This window comes from Suncus etruscus, chromosome 1 (assembly GCF_024139225.1).
Source record: "Suncus etruscus isolate mSunEtr1 chromosome 1, mSunEtr1.pri.cur, whole genome shotgun sequence".
Classification (NCBI taxonomy): domain Eukaryota; kingdom Metazoa; phylum Chordata; class Mammalia; order Eulipotyphla; family Soricidae; genus Suncus; species Suncus etruscus.
The window spans coordinates 178,608,914-178,626,650 of record NC_064848.1 but is presented as its reverse complement, the minus strand read 5'-3'; the positions used below and the strand labels follow the sequence as shown (position 1 = coordinate 178,626,650).

Genomic DNA, 17,737 nt, shown 5'->3' with positions numbered 1-17,737 from the left:
AATTTCTTGGGGTCATGGACTACTTTCTAGTTCTCTAGCTAAGAGGATAGCAACTTAAAGGCAGTAACCCAAGTCAGTATTTCTTACAACTAATGCATTTTTAGAGTATGAGCTTGGTCTCTTGAATGATTTCATTATAATTTGTTGAATGCAATAGACTGTTTCTCTGATGAATTAATTGAATGTAAGGTTATGAAAGAAAAAGCTTTGGGGAAACAAAGTATTGACCTTATTGGGAGAAAGAGAAGGAAGAGTCCTGTGGCGTTCATGATCTACTTGAGGATAATCTTGACTATTGATTGGACATTCAGCTGGAATCTGTGATGGAAATGATCCTGTAATCAAATTGGGCTGGGAGGTCTTTAGCATTAGGGCGAGCAGACATATTTTTAATTTTGAGCGGCTAGGTGAAAATTGCTAACAGCTTGGTAGGTCTCTTGCTGTCTGGGTGTGGACTCTTGGCTGGGGAAAATATGTTCTGGGCTGATAATAGGAGCATTGCCATGCAGATAATGTTTCAAGAAACACTATTCAAGCAGACATATTTCTTCCAGTTTATTTTATTGTTGTTGACCAAGAGTGGTGGAGAATGTGGAATGAGTTGAAGTTGGATTTAAAAGTGCAGAGCAGTCTTCTTTCTTAATTCCTATGTGCTCAGGGGACGAGTAGCAGCCATCTGGAAATCAGAAGAGAAATCTCTTAATGAGCATCAGTTTTACTTGGCTATGAAGATTGTGAGCTGACTGTTTAACTCGATTTGACTTAAAGAAGCCTGCCTGGGTTTGGAAAGGGTATAAAGGCGAGGAGGCGGGCAGTTCCTGGACTTGTGTGCTGCATGTCTGCACCACCAGCTGTTGGCCTGTGTTTGACATGCCCCCACAGTCCCAGTCCTGCCACTGCCTGCTGCGGGAAACTTCTGACCCGTTCTTTTGGTCTGGGATGCTTGATCTTCGCACTGTTTCCAGGTGGCTTGGCTGTCCTCTGAGACAGACATCAATTGTGAGGATCACAGTGGGCTAGCATTTGAAGAGGCGTTTCAAGCCCTGTTCTCTAAGCCTGCTGAGAGATGTGCTGCTCCTTTCATGTTTCCATTCTGTCTGCCCCTTGAGTGGGCCTTGGGAAGATCTTCACGTGATCAAGTTTCTATTGATCTTGGCCACAAAGCATTGCAAATTAATTTCTGCATTTTTGGGGGGGTTACAGGCATCTAAAAGCCATTGTATTTCCTTGATCTTGACATTGCTTTTGCAAGGCTATCAGTAAGAAGGAGGGATATTTTTGGTGCCTTTGTTAAGGCCAGAACAGAGGAAGAGTTTCCATTGATAGGGGGTTAGGTTTGATGCTTATGCATATTCTTTGTATTATATTGGGCTCTGAGGAAAGGTGCCAGTATTAAAAGATAATATTAGCTATCTAATTAAGTGTCTAGCAATACCTATCCTTAGGCATCTATAGTACATGCATTGAGTACCTACTACATGCAAAATATACCTGAGGGGTTTCTCAGCTTTGCCATTTCCTTTTTTCTAAGCTGTGCCATTTCTCAGCTTTGCCCTTTTCTATTCTCTAAGGAAATGCTCATTTCCTATTGTAAAGAAAGAAAAAATACTGAGGCTAAAATTTAACTAAAACCCATATCAAGTATGCATAGGGAGGGGCTCTTTGCTCTGGATATCTACAGTCTGCCCTTTGCACTTTAGTAAAAGGCTATAAGGAGTTGGTTGTGAGAGAGAAAGAGACCAAAACATTTCAGAAGATATTTAATGTTTATCTGCCCCTTTCAGAAAAAGGTTGCTCTACTTTCTCTGCTCCTGGCCAAGTTAGGACAGTTTTGGGGGCTGCATTTTGTAAGAGTCAGCCATTAATGTGCTTGTCTCATTTTATTCCCCTTCCCTTTTCCTTTTGTCTTCCAAATACTTTTGTTATGATTTTGTGCAGGTGTAGCAGCTTTTCCCTCTGAGTCTAAATGCCACCTAGTAATAGTTTGATTTATTTATTTAGAGATTTCCTGTCAGGAGTTTTGTAATACATTGCTTGTGATTCTAAATGGTTTTGTGAAGTGTGAATTTTTCAACAGGTATTTCTTGAAGGGGTTGAGAGTTGGGGAAAACATAATAATGTGATGATTTAGCAAGTTCTGATGCTTTTACTTTGAAAGGAAGATTTTGTCCCTGTTTGTTAGTTTGTTTGTTTTTGTCCACTTAGGCTAAGGTAGATTCATTCTAATCAAGGTGAATTTAAAATATAGATATATAAATATCATCTTTATGCTGCTCAAGCTTATTGAATGTTTGCCAAAGAGGAAAAAATATTGTAAAGCAGGGGCCGGAGAGATAGCATGGAGGAAAGGCATTTGCCTTTCATGCAGAAGGTCTTTGGTTCAAATCCCGGCATCCCATATGGTCCCCAAAAGCCTGCCAGGAACGATTTCTGAGCATAGAACCAGGAGCAACCCCTAAGCGCTGCAGGGTGTGACCCAAAACAAACAAAAACAAACAAAAATATTGTAAAGCAGCACTTTTCAAATTTTAGTGTACTTAAACATTTGTGGGGGTGAGTGCTGGAGAGATAGTACAGTAGGTATGTTGCCTGCTTTGCATGTGGCCAACCTTGATTGGAACTCTGACACCTCATATGTTCCCCTGAGCCTCATGACAAGTGATCCTTGAGTGCAGAGCCAGAAGTAAACTATGAGCACTGTCAGGTGTGTCTCCAAAGAAGTTATTTTGAGATCTTGGTTTTTTATATTTATTTGTTTATTTTTAAGGGGATTTTTTTTAGTTTTTCATAGATGATTTTTATTTTATTTTTAAAAATATGATTATTTAAGCACTGTGGCTACAAAATAGCTTGATGGAGTTTCAGTCATAAAACATACACCACCCTTTACCAGTGCACGTTTCCTATCACGTGTGTATCTAATTTCCCTCCTACACAACCTCCCCTGCCTGCCTCTGGGGAAGGCATTTTACTTTTCTTTCTCTCTGTCTTACTCTGTCTCTCTCTCTTCTTTTTTTTAACAATTTGGTTTGCAATATTGCTAATGAAAGGGTACCATGCATATCACTTTATCCTCTTTCAATACCCATTTCTTATCTAGAGTGATCAATTCCGACTAACATTGTCACAGTGAACTGTTCACTACTCTAACTGCATTCACTTTGTGGCAGGTTTTTTTCATGGACTGGTCCACTTGATCTTCATCTCTATTATTTCTGAGTATTATTACCATACTAACTTCTGTTTTTATTATATCCCGCAGATGAGTGAGATTATTCTATCTAACCTTCTCCCTCTGACTCATTTCACTCAGCCCAATAATCTCCATGCATAAGTATAAGCTAATTTCTTGACTTCATTATTCCTAACAGGTGCATAGTATTCCATAGTGTAAGTATACCACAGTTTCTTTAGCCACTCATCTGTTGTTGGGCATCTGGGTTGTTTCCAGTTATGGCTATTGTAAATAGTGCTGTGATGAACATGGGACTGCTTTTCTGCATGGTGATTTTGAGTTTCTAGGAGTGATATTGCTGGATCATATGGAAGCTCAATTTCTAGGTTTGTTTTTTTTTTTTTTTTTCTGGTTTTTGGGCCACACCCGGCAGTGCTCAGGGGTTACTCCTGGCTGTCTGCTCAGAAATAGCTCCTGGCAGGCACAGGGGACCATATGCAATGCCGGGATTCGAACCAACCACCTTAGGTCCTGGATCAGCTGCTTGCAAGGCAAACACCGTTGTGCTATCTCTCCGGCCACAATTTCTAGGTTTTTTTTTTAGGAATATATTTATTGTTTTCTAAAAAGCTGAATCCCTCTACATTCCTATCAGCAGTGAAAGAGTCCCTTTCTTCCCTCATCGTGCCAGCACTGGTGGTTCTTTTTCTTTTTATGTGTGTCAATCTCTGTGGTATGAGATAATATCTCATTGTTTTGATTTGTATCTCCCTGATGATTAGTTATATGGAGCATTTTTTTTATGTGTCTTTTGGCCATCTGCATTTCTTCTTTGAGAAAAAAATATCTGTTTATTTTTTCTCCCCATTTTGGATGGGGTTAGATTTTTTTTTCTTCTTTCTAAATTCTATCAGGCCCTTGTATATCTTAAATATTAAACCCTTATCTGATGGGTTTTGAGTGAATAGTTTCTCTCATTCAAAAGGGAAGTTTTTATTATCCTAATCATTGTTTTCTTTGAAGTGCAGAAACTACTAAGTTTAATGTAGTCTCATTTGTTTATCTTTTCTTTCACCTGCTGAATCATTGGTGTTTTATCATTGAGGATGCCATTAGCTTCAGTGTCATGAATTGGTCTGTCTGAATTTTCCTCTTTGTACCTATGGCTTTATGTCTAATGTCAGGATCTTTAATCCATTTAGATTTGACCTTTATTCATGGTGTTAAAGAGAGACCAGAGTTCACTTTTTTTGCATATAGTTGACAACTTACTCCAACACCACTTGCTGAAGAGGTTTACCTTCCTTCACTTTATATTTCTTGCTATTTTATCAAAGATTAATTGATCATATAACAGGGTGTCAGTCTCAGAATATTCAAGTCTATTTCCATGATATCAGGGTTTTTCTTTATTCCAAGATCATGCTATAAAGTGGATTTTCACTCTGAACCCTCGAGATCTATAGTGTTTGCATTTGATTATGAAAAGGCTAGTGTGGGCCCGGAGAGATAGCACAGTGGCGTTTGCCTGCAAACAGCCGATCCAGGACCAAAGGTGGTTGGTTCAAATCCCGGTGTCCCATATGGTCCCCCGTGCCTGCCAGGAGCTATTTCTGAGCACACAGCCAGGAGTAACCCCTGAGCACTGCCGGGTGTGACCCAAAAAAAAAAAAAACAAAAAAAAAAGAAAAGAAAAGAAAAGAAAAGAAAAGAAAAGAAAAGAAAAGAAAAGAAAAGAAAAGGCTAGTGTGAAGAGAGTTGTCAAGATACTTAAGGCAGTTTTTGGGATGGGACTTTACCGCTACCAGATCTGACCCCACAGTGTGGAAAAGGTATTTTTATAAGTCATAGAACACTAATATCCTACTTCATTCAGTTTGGGGCAGTGGTTTCCAGTCACAGGTTTATGAGGTTGATGTGGATCCACAGGTTAGAAGGTGCAGAACCACTATTCTGGATAGTGGTCCAGAATAGACTATAGCCATAAGAAGTTTTTAAAGCCTGGCTCAGTTTATCTTTGAACATATTCACCTGCGGTAGCTATAAAGTTTAAATATTTAAGTAAAACATAGTGGGAAGATTATGTTGCTGTAAATGTGTGAACAACTTTGGTCTTCTACTGACACTAATAATAGTGTTTTTATGTTTTATATAAGTTTTTTGTTTTTTATGTTTTATATAAGTGCTTTACAGTTGCACAATTCCTCATAATATAGTTTATTTGATTTTTATGCCAGTCCAGAAGGGAGATGTAGCAAGCAGTATAATTTTCGTTTATCAAATTTGGAAACAGACTTGGGTTTTTATTTCCTCATGGCACTTTCCCAAATACCTGGAATTCCCCCATACTTAATCTCTAATCTAACATTACTTTCAGGGCATTGTGTTGTCCTTATGGTACATATTTTTATTTGCATTTAAAATAATATTTAAAAATATTTTGGATTTTGGACCATACTGAATGGTACTCAGGACTTACTCCTCTCTCTGACCTCAGATATCACTCCTGGTATTGCTTGAAGATTGTATTCTAGTCAGTCATATGCAAACAAGCATCATACCTGCTGTAGTATCTTTGTATCTCTCTTTATGTGATTTTTAAATGAAAATATAATTGTATTTCACTCCTGATGAGGGAAGAAGCTACCACAGTTAAATACTTGGTATTTCTCATAGGTGATTCAAGCATGTACATTAACTCGGGTATACACAGAGTAGCTAATAAGCTGTCCTTACAGATCATTTCTAACATGGAAAATGAAATCTTTCTCTTTGACAGAAACTTTATAAGACAGGTCGAGAGATGCAGGAGAGGATCATGGATCTCCTTGTGTTTGTGGAGAATGAAGATGTAACTGTTGAGCTGATTCAAGTGAACGAGGATCTGAATAATGCCATCCTTGGTTATGAGAGGTGAGCTGATGCTGCCCTTTGGCCAACCTTCCTCCGATTTTGTCTTCACCAGTATTTACAAATTGACTGTAAAGCAAACACTGGACAATCTAGAAAATATTTAGCACAAGGCTGTCTTCCTCATAGCATAGGAAATCCTGAGCCCATACTTTTGTGGTCTTTGTGATAAGACTTTCAAGTTGGAGAGTGCCTGAGTCATGAGCATTCTTGAGTCCTCTTGGGCAGTGTCAACAGGGTGCATATATGACAGTGAACATTGCTGTGTCATGCTCACCTCTCTTTCTCTGCACTTGGTCTCATTGAAAGCACTCAAACAGATGACTAACATAAAGTATCTTTGCAAAAGGGAAGTTGGCTCTCAGCTTGATATGAAGAACACTGGAAAGTAATGAGAAGAGGAGGCAATATTTTAACTAGTTTTCTATAAAAAACTAAAGCAGTTCTGGAAGAATTACTATGTGTGGATATGTTTTTTAAATTTTAAACACTGTGGTTTACAAAATTGTCTATAATGCAATTGCTTTTTTATCAACATTTATAAAGTTATTCATGATTGAGTTTCACCCTTAATTTGTGCATGTTTCCTACCATCAGTTTTCCTCCTGCCATCTTCCCTGTCCCCTGCTTTTGGGACAGCTGTTCTCTCTCTCTCTCTCTTCTCTCTCTCTCTCTCCTCTCTCTCTCTCTCTCCACTCTTTCTCTCTCTCTTTCTCCACTCTTTCTCTTTCTCTCCCCTCTCTCTCACCCTATCAGTTTTAGACAATTGTTTGCAATATTGATATTCAAGATATCATGCATATCACTTTATCTCCTTTCAGCACCCAGTTCTTTTTTTTTTTTCGGGTGGTGGTGGTGGTTGGGTCAGACCCTGGTGTTACACAGGGGCCATTCCTGGCTCTGCACTCAGAAATTGCTCCTGGTATGCTCAGGGGACCATATGGGATGCTGGGGATCAAACCCATGTTTGTTCCGGGTCAGCCACATGCAAGGCAAAAATATCCTATGAGGGGCCAGGCAGTGGCGCTAGAGGTAAGGTGCCTGCCTTGCCTGCGCTAGTCTTGGACGGACCTCGGTTCGATCCCCCGGCGTCCCATATGGTCCCCCAAGCTAGGAGCAACTTCTGAGCGCATAGCCAGGAGTAACCCCTGAGCGTCACAGGGTGTGGCCCAAAAACCAAAAAAAAAAAAAAAAAAAATATCCTATGACTGTTCTATTGCTTCGGCTTTCACCCATTTCTTGTCCACAGTGATTATTACTGTCATTGTCATAATAGTCCCTTCTCTGCCCTAACTCTACTTCCCCACTATTTGTGGCAAGTTTCTTACCATGAACTGGTACTCCTGGCCCACCTGTCTTTTGTCTCTGGATATTATTACCATACTCTCCTTTTTTCCATTGTTCTGGCCTCAAACCACTATCTTTTATTTAATATTATTTTTAAGAAGATTTTCATTTAAAAGTACAAAGAGGCTGGAGATGTCACCCAGAAGTACTAGTACCTGCCTATATATGGCAAGGCCCCAAATTAAATATATATAGATATATACATAGAAATATTTATATATTTTAAATTTTCATATTTTTGTCACATTTTAATAATTTATACTTTTATAGTGGTAGTTAATATAAAGAAGTTGTACTTTTGTTTAGTTCTTGACTTTTACTCACTGTATTATTAGTATGTGTCATGTGTCATGTGTTTTCTAATGTTTTTGGAAATCATTATTTTTAATAACTGCATAATTATTATATTATACTCATAGCTTACTCAGGAATTGAACTTGTTTCTAATTCATTTATTCATTCATAAATATAATAGTCTTAGAATCTATTATAATTGGCAACTCTTGTCATTAAGAAAGCACTCTAAGTCATATATGTAAAGTACCCACTTGGAAATGGAAAGAGATGCAGTGAAACAGATGTCTAAGAGGCCTGTTCATTGCGAATGCCAGTGGGACCTCATCCAGGTATAAGAGGAAAAAAGGGTTCTATAAGGAGGTGCCACTTAAAAAGAGCTCTGCAGGCTGAGTCAGAAACTAGGATCAGAGACAGTACAAGGCCAGACTGTATTTTATCATGTAGCTGTTGCTACTATATATTGTCCCACCCTGTTTTTAAGTAATACTGGTACAATTTTGAACATAAGAGCTGGGCCAGAGAGCTAGCAAAGGATAGGACTCTTGAGTTGGGTCACTTAAAACAAATATAGTTTCTGTAGTTTTACAGGGTCATACCTGATGATGCTTAGGCTTATACCTGGCTCTGCATTCAGAGAATATTCCTGCAAAAAACTGAACATTATGATCATACCCCATTTTTTTTCTGCACACAATCTGTGCTGATAATGAGGTGCTACAATGTATACCACAAAGTCCAGCCAGTGGCCATAGTCTTAGATCGACAAGTGTCTATTCATGCTGTCTCCAGTTCCATTTTTTTTTCTGTAGACCTCATTATTATAGAAATGAATGAACTTCTAAAATTACCCCAATTTTTTTCTAATAACACTAAGACTTGACATGGGATCATTTACACTTGTGTGGCTCCTGCAAGGAATGTCCCTCCTATGTGTGGTCGTATTTTAGATGAAACAAACCTGTTGGGAACTACTGGAAATGTGAAATTACATTGTGACTGTGTTTCTAATCAGCGGATGAGAAATGAATCCAATTCTGACAGAAGGGAAAAAATTGGTGAACAGACCTGAATTCTACAGATTATATTTCAGACCAAGTTTTCTTTTCTTCTATAGAGGAATCATAGATTGGTGAAAGTGATTTTTTAATGAGAATCACTTAGATAAGTAAGTACTCAGCAGAGTGTGAGGACTTTAATATATTAAATATACTTCATTGTCCTCTCCATCCATGTCCCATTGAGCCTTTTAATTTACTGAAATTTTTTCACTCAAGATCATAATTGAACCAAACAGTAGGTGAAATCATAGTGATAGGTTTGAGGTGATAAGTTCTTCCATTCACTCACATATTTACTGCCTGAGCTACAGTGATTGCTCCTGTGAAATATATTTTAGGCATTGGGTATAGCAAGCATGTCTGGAAACTTGTCCCCTCTGAGCACTAACAGACACATAGTCCTTGCTCTTTCTTTCCTGTGGTAAGAAATTTTTGGAAGTGAAGAAATATCCATGGAAAAATGATATAGTTTCAGTCAAGCGCTCTGCCTTCTGGTTTTAATTTTTGGAAACTTTCTTACATACCACAATTCCACTGACTAAATATTTTCTGAGAAAGGGGGAATGTGTGTTTATTTGATCTAGCTATGGAGAGATTCAGTTACATATGTGAAAGGCTCATTCTGATTCCACTGTGGACTGCTGTGTCCCAAGCAGTTTCAGGAAATTGTGAGATTAAAAACATTTAATGATTCAGACAGAAATTCTTGCTTTCAGGAAGATACTAGTATGGTGTATTCATTTTCTAAGATTTCTGTAACAAATTACCATAAACCTAGCTACATAGAGCAACAACAAATGATCGTGCTATTTTGTTAGCATTTGAAATAGTTCTCATGGAGCTAAAACCAAAGTATCCACAGGAGCGCTCTTTATGTGACTCCAAATGAAAATTGGTTTCCTTTTGCTATGCCTAGAAACTGCTTGGCTTACTTTCCTTGGCTTATTACCCTTTGATTATCACAGCAACAGGATCTGCTTGATTCTTTCTCATTATGTGTCTCTTTGCTCTTCTGCCTCTTTTTTCTACACTTCATGTCTTTGATGATTGTATCAAACTCATTTAGACTAAGATAACCTTCCTATCAGAAGACAGCTCATGGGCCAGAAAGATAGGACAAACACAAGCCACTGGACTTGTACAGAGCTGACTCCAGTTTGATACCTGGCACTGCATATGGGCCCTTATTTCCAGGAATAAGCCATGAGCATATTTGGATGATCCAACTGTGAGGCAGTCAAATTTAAATGTGTTGAAATTTTTATGAAAATATTAAAATGATAAAATTGAATGCATTTAAATATTTAAGATTAATAAAGGTGAGGCACATGCATGCATTGCACACAGCAGATCCAGATTTGAGCCAATGCTATCCTTTGAGCATCTCTGAGTGTGATCTTGGAAACCCATGAGTACTGACTGCAAGGCATGGCCCTAGGTATTCCTGAGTCCTCCCAAACTGGCCTAGGTAACCCTTTATTTCATGCCAGCACTGCAGGCCTGAGCAACACTACCACCGAGGGCCCTCACATTCAACCTTAGACTAGGAAAGTGCTTTTATGTACTTGAATTAGGTTACAAAAGTACATAAAGTAAAATTTTAGAGCTGTAGTGATAGTGATAGTGGTTAAGGCTGTTGCCTAGCATTTGGCATATGGCTGATCCAAGTTTGAACCTTGGCACCCATAAGGTCTTTCAAATATCAGTTGTGGATTAAAATATGTAATTTTAAAAATATACATGAAAGGCTTATTTCAACTAAGCTTAAAATATATTAAAGAAAAACAGGAGGTTCATGCATCATAATGTTATTAAGAAACATTTCTAAATGATGATTCATTAACTTTAAACTGTTAGCCATAGTTTTTCTAAAGATATTTACCTGCAAACTGTAAAAACAAAAAATTAAATTATTGTATGGAGCTCTGGGCTTAGTCATGATAAGAAAAATATTAAGTTATTTATCATTGAATGTTTGCTTAGAAGGAGAAAAATATCAGGGTCAGAACGATGGCACAAGCGGTAGGGCGTTTGTCTTTCATGCGCTAACCTAGGATGAACCACCGTTTGATCCCTGGTGTCCCATATAGTACCCCAAGCCAGAAGTGATTTCTGAGTGCATAGCCAGGAGTAACCCCTGAGTGTCACCGGGTGTGGCCTAAAAAAAGGCAACAACAACCAAAAAAAAAAAAGGAGGGGAAATATTTCAACCTATATACATGTTCCTATATGCTTATAATCTTGGAAATGTTTAGGTTCTTAGAATTATGTTTTCTTGTAGTAGTGTTTCTAAAATGACTTCATTGGTAAAGAATTTTATCATCTATATCTTGCCCCTGAGATAATCTTTCTGAGATTATCTTACAAACTCTTTTCTTAGAAGACTGAGGATCAGGAAGTCCTATTATTCGATAATAATGCTAAGGCTTGAAACTTGAATTTCTGCCTCTAACCTCACTATTCTTTCAAACTTACTCTCGTATATGACTTTCTCCTAGGCTTCTAGGGTATGGGCAGTAAAATTACATCAAAGTTTGTTCATTTTCAGTGATTGTACTAAGTATCAAGTTAATGGTCTTTGTCTTTAAATAGTTGAATGAGGGCCGGAGAGATAGCACAACCATAGGGCGTTTGCCTTGCACGTGGTTGACCCAAAACGGACTTATGGTGGTTCGAATCCCAGCATTCCATATGCTCCCTAGAGCCTGCTAGGGGCAAATTCTGAGCATAGAACCAGGAGTGACCCCGAGCACCGCCCAGTGTGACTCCAAAACCAAAAATAAAAAGAATTGAATGAAAATAATTTGCTAAATACTATAGCATTTTATAATTTGTTTTTATTTATATTTTTCTAATAAGAGGTTTTATTTACTTATTTTTGTTTTGTTTTGGTTTTTGGACCACACCAGGTAACGCTCAGGGGTTAGTCCTGACTATGTGCTCATAAATCGCTCTTGGCTTGGAGGACCATCTGGGACACTGGGGAATCAAACCATGGTCCGTCCTAAGTTAGCCGGTGCAAGGCAAATGCCCTACTGCTGTGCCACCACTCTGGCCCCTTATTTATTTTTTTTTTATAAAAGTTTTTTTTTTTTGGGCCACACCCGGCGATGCTCAGAGGTTACTCCTGGCCGTCTGCTCAGAAATGGCTCCTGGCAGACACGGGGGACCATATGGGACACCAGGATTCGAACCAACCACCTTTGGTCCTGGATCGGCTGCTTGCAAGGCAAACGCCGCTGTGCTATCTCTCCGGGCCCAGTTTTTTTTTTTTTTTTTTTTTTTATAAAAGTTTTATTTAAGCAAGATGATTACAAGCATGATTGTTTTTGTTTTTAATTCTGACATTTTACTTATACAAATAGGTTTGCTCGAAATCAACAAAGAATTTTGGAGCAAAATATAAACCAGAGAGAAAATGCCAATGTAAGTGAATGAAAGTTTTTTAAATATGCCATTGAAAAGTTTATGGATTTTACTTAGAAAGAAGACTTACTTAACACAACACTTAATTATTTTATTTAAGCACTTGTTTATAAAATTGTTTATAGTAGGATTTTATTCATAGAATGTATGCACCACCCTTCTCTAATGCACCCTTCCTGCCATCATTGTCCCCTGTTTGCCCCACCCTTACCCCTCATTTCTGGGGTAGGCATTTTGCTTCTTTCTCTCTTTCTTTCTTTCTTTCTTTCTTTCTTTCTTTCTTTCTTTCTTTCTTTCTTTCTTTCTTTCTTTCTTTCTTTCTGTCTTTCTTTCTTTTCTTTCTTTCTTTCTTTCTTCTTTCTTTCTTTCTTTTTCTTCTTTCTTTCTTTCTTTCTTTCTTTCTTTCTTTCTTTCTTTCTTTCTTTCTTTCTTTCTTTCTCTATTTCTTTACTTTTTGACACTGTGGTTTGCACTATTGTTATGTGGCTTATTTCCTTTTAGCAGCAACTTCTTGCTCAGTGATCAGTTCCATCTATCATTGCCATAGTAGCTCTTTCTCTACTTTAACTGCACTCTACTCTTTGTGGCAAGGTTCCTACTATGAACTAGTCCTCCTGATCCTCATCTCTGGTGTCTCTGGATATTATTACTATATTGTCTTTTATTTTTCTTATATACCACAAATGAGTGATATTATTCTATATCTATCCCTCTCCTCTGACTCATTTCACTTAGCACAATAACCTCCATATCCATTCAAGTATAAGAAAATTTCATGACTTCATTTTTCCTAATGGGTGCAAAATATTCTATTGTGTAAATGTACCACAGTTTTTTAAGACACTCATCTGTTGTTGGGTACCTGGGTTGTTTACAGGTTTTGTCTATTGTAAATAGTGTTGCAATTAACATAGGAGTGCAGACAAAAACACAGTACTTTAAAAAGAGAAATTAGTTAACAATTTGGAATCATTTTGTAATAGCATATTTTCATAATTTGACATTAGGTTACTAATAAGAAGTCATGGCACCCATGTAGCTGGTGTGATATGATTTGTGTGAGTGTTGTCTATGGTGAGATGAATTTAATGTCTCAACTGCATCCAAATGAGAATCTTTCTCCAAAGTAAAAGTTCAAGGAAAAAGACAGGAGAAGATGCTTAACACGTGTTTTCTGAATTTTGATTTTCTTTGCTTTGTTTTCAGACTACCAGTGAACCTTCTGCCCCATCCTCTGATCTCCTTGACCTAAGTCCTAGCCCTCCCATGTCTCGGGCTTATCTGGGGGACCAGGACACTGTGAATGCTCAACTTTCCAACTTAAGTAAATAAGCCCTTGGTCCTTCTTAGACCAACAGAAGAGCTTGATGTGAAATAGTTGGTTTCATGATTAAATGAAACCTGAGAAGGAATGAAGTAATTTGACTATCAGGAAATATAATTCATGCAATTGTTTGGGTCAAACCCAGTTCAAGAATGGGATGTGTCTGGGGGAGGAAGTTTTTAAGACTCATCCCAGTGACTTAGTATCTCTTGGAATTCACATGGCCTGCTTTTTAAAGATTGTTCAACTCCTTGGCCAATCCTTAAATCTACTCTGAACTCACACACTTTTATCTTTGGGTTTTCCTACTATACTACAGCAAAAGGTAAGGGAATGTTTGATGCAAATGGATAAATTCAGAAACATAGTCCATAGTGTTGAAGTGTAAAGAGCACAGGCTTTTGCATCAGAACTTCTGTTCTTTCATTGCTTAGCCAGACCACCTTTCAAACTTGTCTACTTAGAAACTGAGAATGACAGTTGTGGGAGAGATAGCACAATGTACTGAATTGCATCCTTTCATGCATGTCAGCCTATGTTCAGGGTGTCACTCTAGTAACCCAGCACTATTGGGTCTAGAACAGTATCACATTGTCAGGCCCTAGTATTACCCCATCAGACTTGTACTGACTGCTTTTTTCCCCTTGTATCAGACCTGCACTAACTGTCCCTTCCCCACTCCATTTGTTTTTTAATTTAAAACAAAATAAGGGGTTGTAGAGATAAGTTCATTTGTTACCATGTTTGCTTTGAATCCTACCAACCCTGGTTTGATTGCCTGGCACTATACATGGTCCCCCAAACACTGCCTGCCAGGAGACACTCCTGTGCAGAGTCAGGAATAGCTCATGAGCACATCTGCTGTGGCCCTCATAAATACAGTGCAAAATTTAAGAACAATGTATGTGAAATAATGCTTACATGTTGCATGTCTCAGTCTGTTTTACTTGTTAACCTACTGTCCTTTATCCCAAAAATATTTGGGTAAATTACAAATTAAGATGGGAAGTTGAAAAACTATTTTTTTTCTTTTTCCCCATTTTTAAAATATTTTTCTAGTTAAAATATTCCATTTGACTGAATTTGTGTATTCTAATTTTTATTTATAGTTCAATCTCATGTGAAGTGTTACATTCAAGTGTTGTAAGATTCTATTTGACATTTTCAGATGGGTAGGAGTAATTATTCCTTTTGTGTGTCTCACTTAGGATTATGAGAACAGTTTGGAAAGGTGGGGAACATATATACACATATATAGTATCTTATAAATACATAGATATGTACATATCTATATATTTTAATCTCTTTTTTTGTTCTTAGCTGAACAATATGTAAAATTCTTTCCATTCTGAACCAGCTGGGAATTTTAGAGAAATCAATAAACTCCAACTGCCCCCCACAGCAACTTTTTATGTGTGGGGATGCAGGAAATTTATTTTTCAGTTACCCTGACTAGTACTTTTAAATTTCTGTTTGAGGAAATCACATGATTTTATAAAGATAGAAATATCTTAATTTCTGTATTTTGGTGGTTTTCATAGTTTTTTTTTCCCCAAAACTATGGGGAAAATAATCTAACAATGGATAAAATCTTTTAAAAGTGAACAACAAATTAATTTTGTGTTCTAGACTTTAGCTCTCCGAGACACGTTGTTACCTCCTTGAAACCCAGTCTTCATACACAGGATGATTTGCTTGCCTTGGACAACACAGAAACTCCCCTGTAAGTATATCAGGGATACTCCAGAGTTATGCAATTCTATTCTTAATCTTCAGAGACGAGCGAGAACATGACATCCTAGAAAGAGAGAAAACTTAGGAACCAGGGATTCATGGATTAAAAGTCTCAGCACTGTTTTCCACTAGCTCTATAATCCCCTAATTTGGATATTTACCCTTCCTTTATCTTCTAAGAATACTTTGGTGGATTGTCCAAAGTATGAACTGTGGGATGCTATAGGTATGTCTTCATACAGCACTTAATATTGAATAAACCTGCACTGTTTATTGTCTTTATATTTATTGTTTTTATAGTGGTAACAGAAGATAGGGGGAATATAATGAAAGGAGGGGGAGAAGAGAAATGAGCTCCAAAATTGGTATATAGTGAAGCTCACTAAAAGAAAAAGAAAAAAAATTATTTTTTTGGGGGGGGGGGTTGAGCCACACCCGGCGGTGCTCAGGCATTACTTCTGGCTGTCTGCTCAGAAATAGCTCCTGGCAGGCACGGCGGACCATATGGGACACCGGGATTCGAACCAACCACCTTTGGTCCTTGATCGGCTGCTTGCAAGGCAAACGCCACTGTGCTATCTCTCCGGGCCCAAGAAAAATTTTATGTTAGTGTATAGACGTTCTAATTCTGTAGTGTTTACAATTTTTTTATAATTATTTTATCTGTGCAAAAGATATTAGGCCAGTGTTGTTATCACAGTTCTTCACTTTCAGAAGAAAAGACTTAAGGGATAGATCTTTTCCAAATTCATGTAGCTACTAACTACCAGATTTGGTGAATGTATATAATTTATTTACCAAAAGAAAAAGAATTCAGAAAACACATAGAATGATGTTCAGCTTTATAGCTATAGAAATAGGAGCTATACTAAAAATAATTGTTGACTGCACAGATGGGCAAAAGTTAAAATCTTGGATGAAACATTGCCTGTAGAAAGTGAGATATGATTACCAAATTGACAGTTCTTGGGAAGCATAAATGGCCATATCTGTTAAAATCATTAATGCATTTACCTTTGAATGTGCATTCTCATTTATAAGAAATTATGCTCAAGCACAATTTTACTTAAGCAAAATGCTGGTAACACTTTTTATAACGTTTGGGCAATAGCTAATTCTTGGAAGCAACTCAAATAGCTATCCATTAGGGATGGTCAATAAACATGACTACAATATGTTACCAACTCCCCAGTAGAAAAAAGTAAGCTTTCTCCTGGGAAGCAAATATGGGTGGGTGGGAAGCAGTGAAAAAAGTTGTTTTTACCTAATTGCCTTTGAGTGTAAGGAATTGGGAAATAAAAAATAAAAAAATACTCTGCATAGAGAAACCTAAGAATGTAGCATGCTTACCTAAAATCAAGGACAGGTTGGAATAGCTGGAGTCAAAATTAGATAATAGTGGGATTTGCTGTATATAAAAACCTATATTCTTTTTTCCCCTTTAAAAATATCTATATTTTGAGACTGGAGAGAAAGAGCACAGCTGTAAGGGTGTTGCACACAACTGACCCTGGACAGAACCGGGTTCGATTACCAGCATTCCATATGGTCTCCTGAGCCTGCCAGCAGTGACTTCTGAGTGCAGAGCCAGGTGTGTGTGACTCCAAAACCAAAATAAGTAAATAAGAATATTGATATTTTATGTCAGGCATTTCTGTGATTCACTTATCACACAATATTAAAAGAAGTAACAAGACAAATCTAATCTCATCCCTCCCCTTCCTAGCTCATCCTGTCCCCATCTTGGTCACCACCATGTTGCAGTGTTAGTTTATTTATTCCAAAGTACATTTAGGTAAATCTTTTTTTTTTTTTTTTTTTTTTTTGGTTTTTGGGTCACACCTGGCAGTGCTCAGGGGTTATTCCTGGCTCCAGGCTCAGAAATTGCTCCTGGCAGGCACAGGGGACCATATGGGGCGCCGGGATTCGAACCGATGACCTCCTGCATGAAAGGCAAACGCCTTACCTCCATGCTATCTCTCCGGCCCACATTTAGGTAAATCTTGATGTTTTCTTTACTAAGTCAGAAACAGCATGTTATGCCATTTTAATCTCTTTTCAATTTTTTCAGCAATATGTCTTGGCACAATATGATATAAAAACAAGATGTTTTTATTTTTCAGTGTTTATATCTATGTAAATATAGATTTTTTTTAAGTTGTCCTTGTTTTATTTAAAATGTATGTTTGTCTTATTGAATTATTTTCTGTATTAAAAATACAGAGATGGGGCCAGAGCGATAGCATAGTGGGCAGGGCATTTGCCTTGCAGCTGACGTTGGTTCGATCCCCAGCATCCCATATGGTTCCCTGAGCCTGCCAGGATCAACTTCAGAACACAGAGCCAGGAGTAAGCCCTGAGCACTGCCAGCTGTGGCTCAGAAAATGAAAAAAAAATACAGATGTGGAGAGATAGTATAGATTGATGCAGGTTAGATCCCTTGGATTCCCAAGCAGAGCCAGGAGT

The 17,737-nt window shown here is 37.7% G+C and overlaps 1 protein-coding gene across 1 annotated transcript in view; it reads left to right on the top strand.

The window, feature by feature from the left end:
* Positions 1 to 17,737, top strand: part of TOM1L1 (target of myb1 like 1 membrane trafficking protein) — a 57,390-nt gene that overhangs the window by 27,147 nt on the left and 12,506 nt on the right. The window contains exons 8-11 of the mRNA XM_049771970.1: positions 5,955 to 6,088; positions 12,153 to 12,213; positions 13,420 to 13,537; positions 15,167 to 15,260. Coding sequence (XP_049627927.1) covers positions 5,955 to 6,088; positions 12,153 to 12,213; positions 13,420 to 13,537; positions 15,167 to 15,260 — 407 coding nt within the window. The remainder of the gene's footprint in view (positions 1 to 5,954; positions 6,089 to 12,152; positions 12,214 to 13,419; positions 13,538 to 15,166; positions 15,261 to 17,737) is intronic.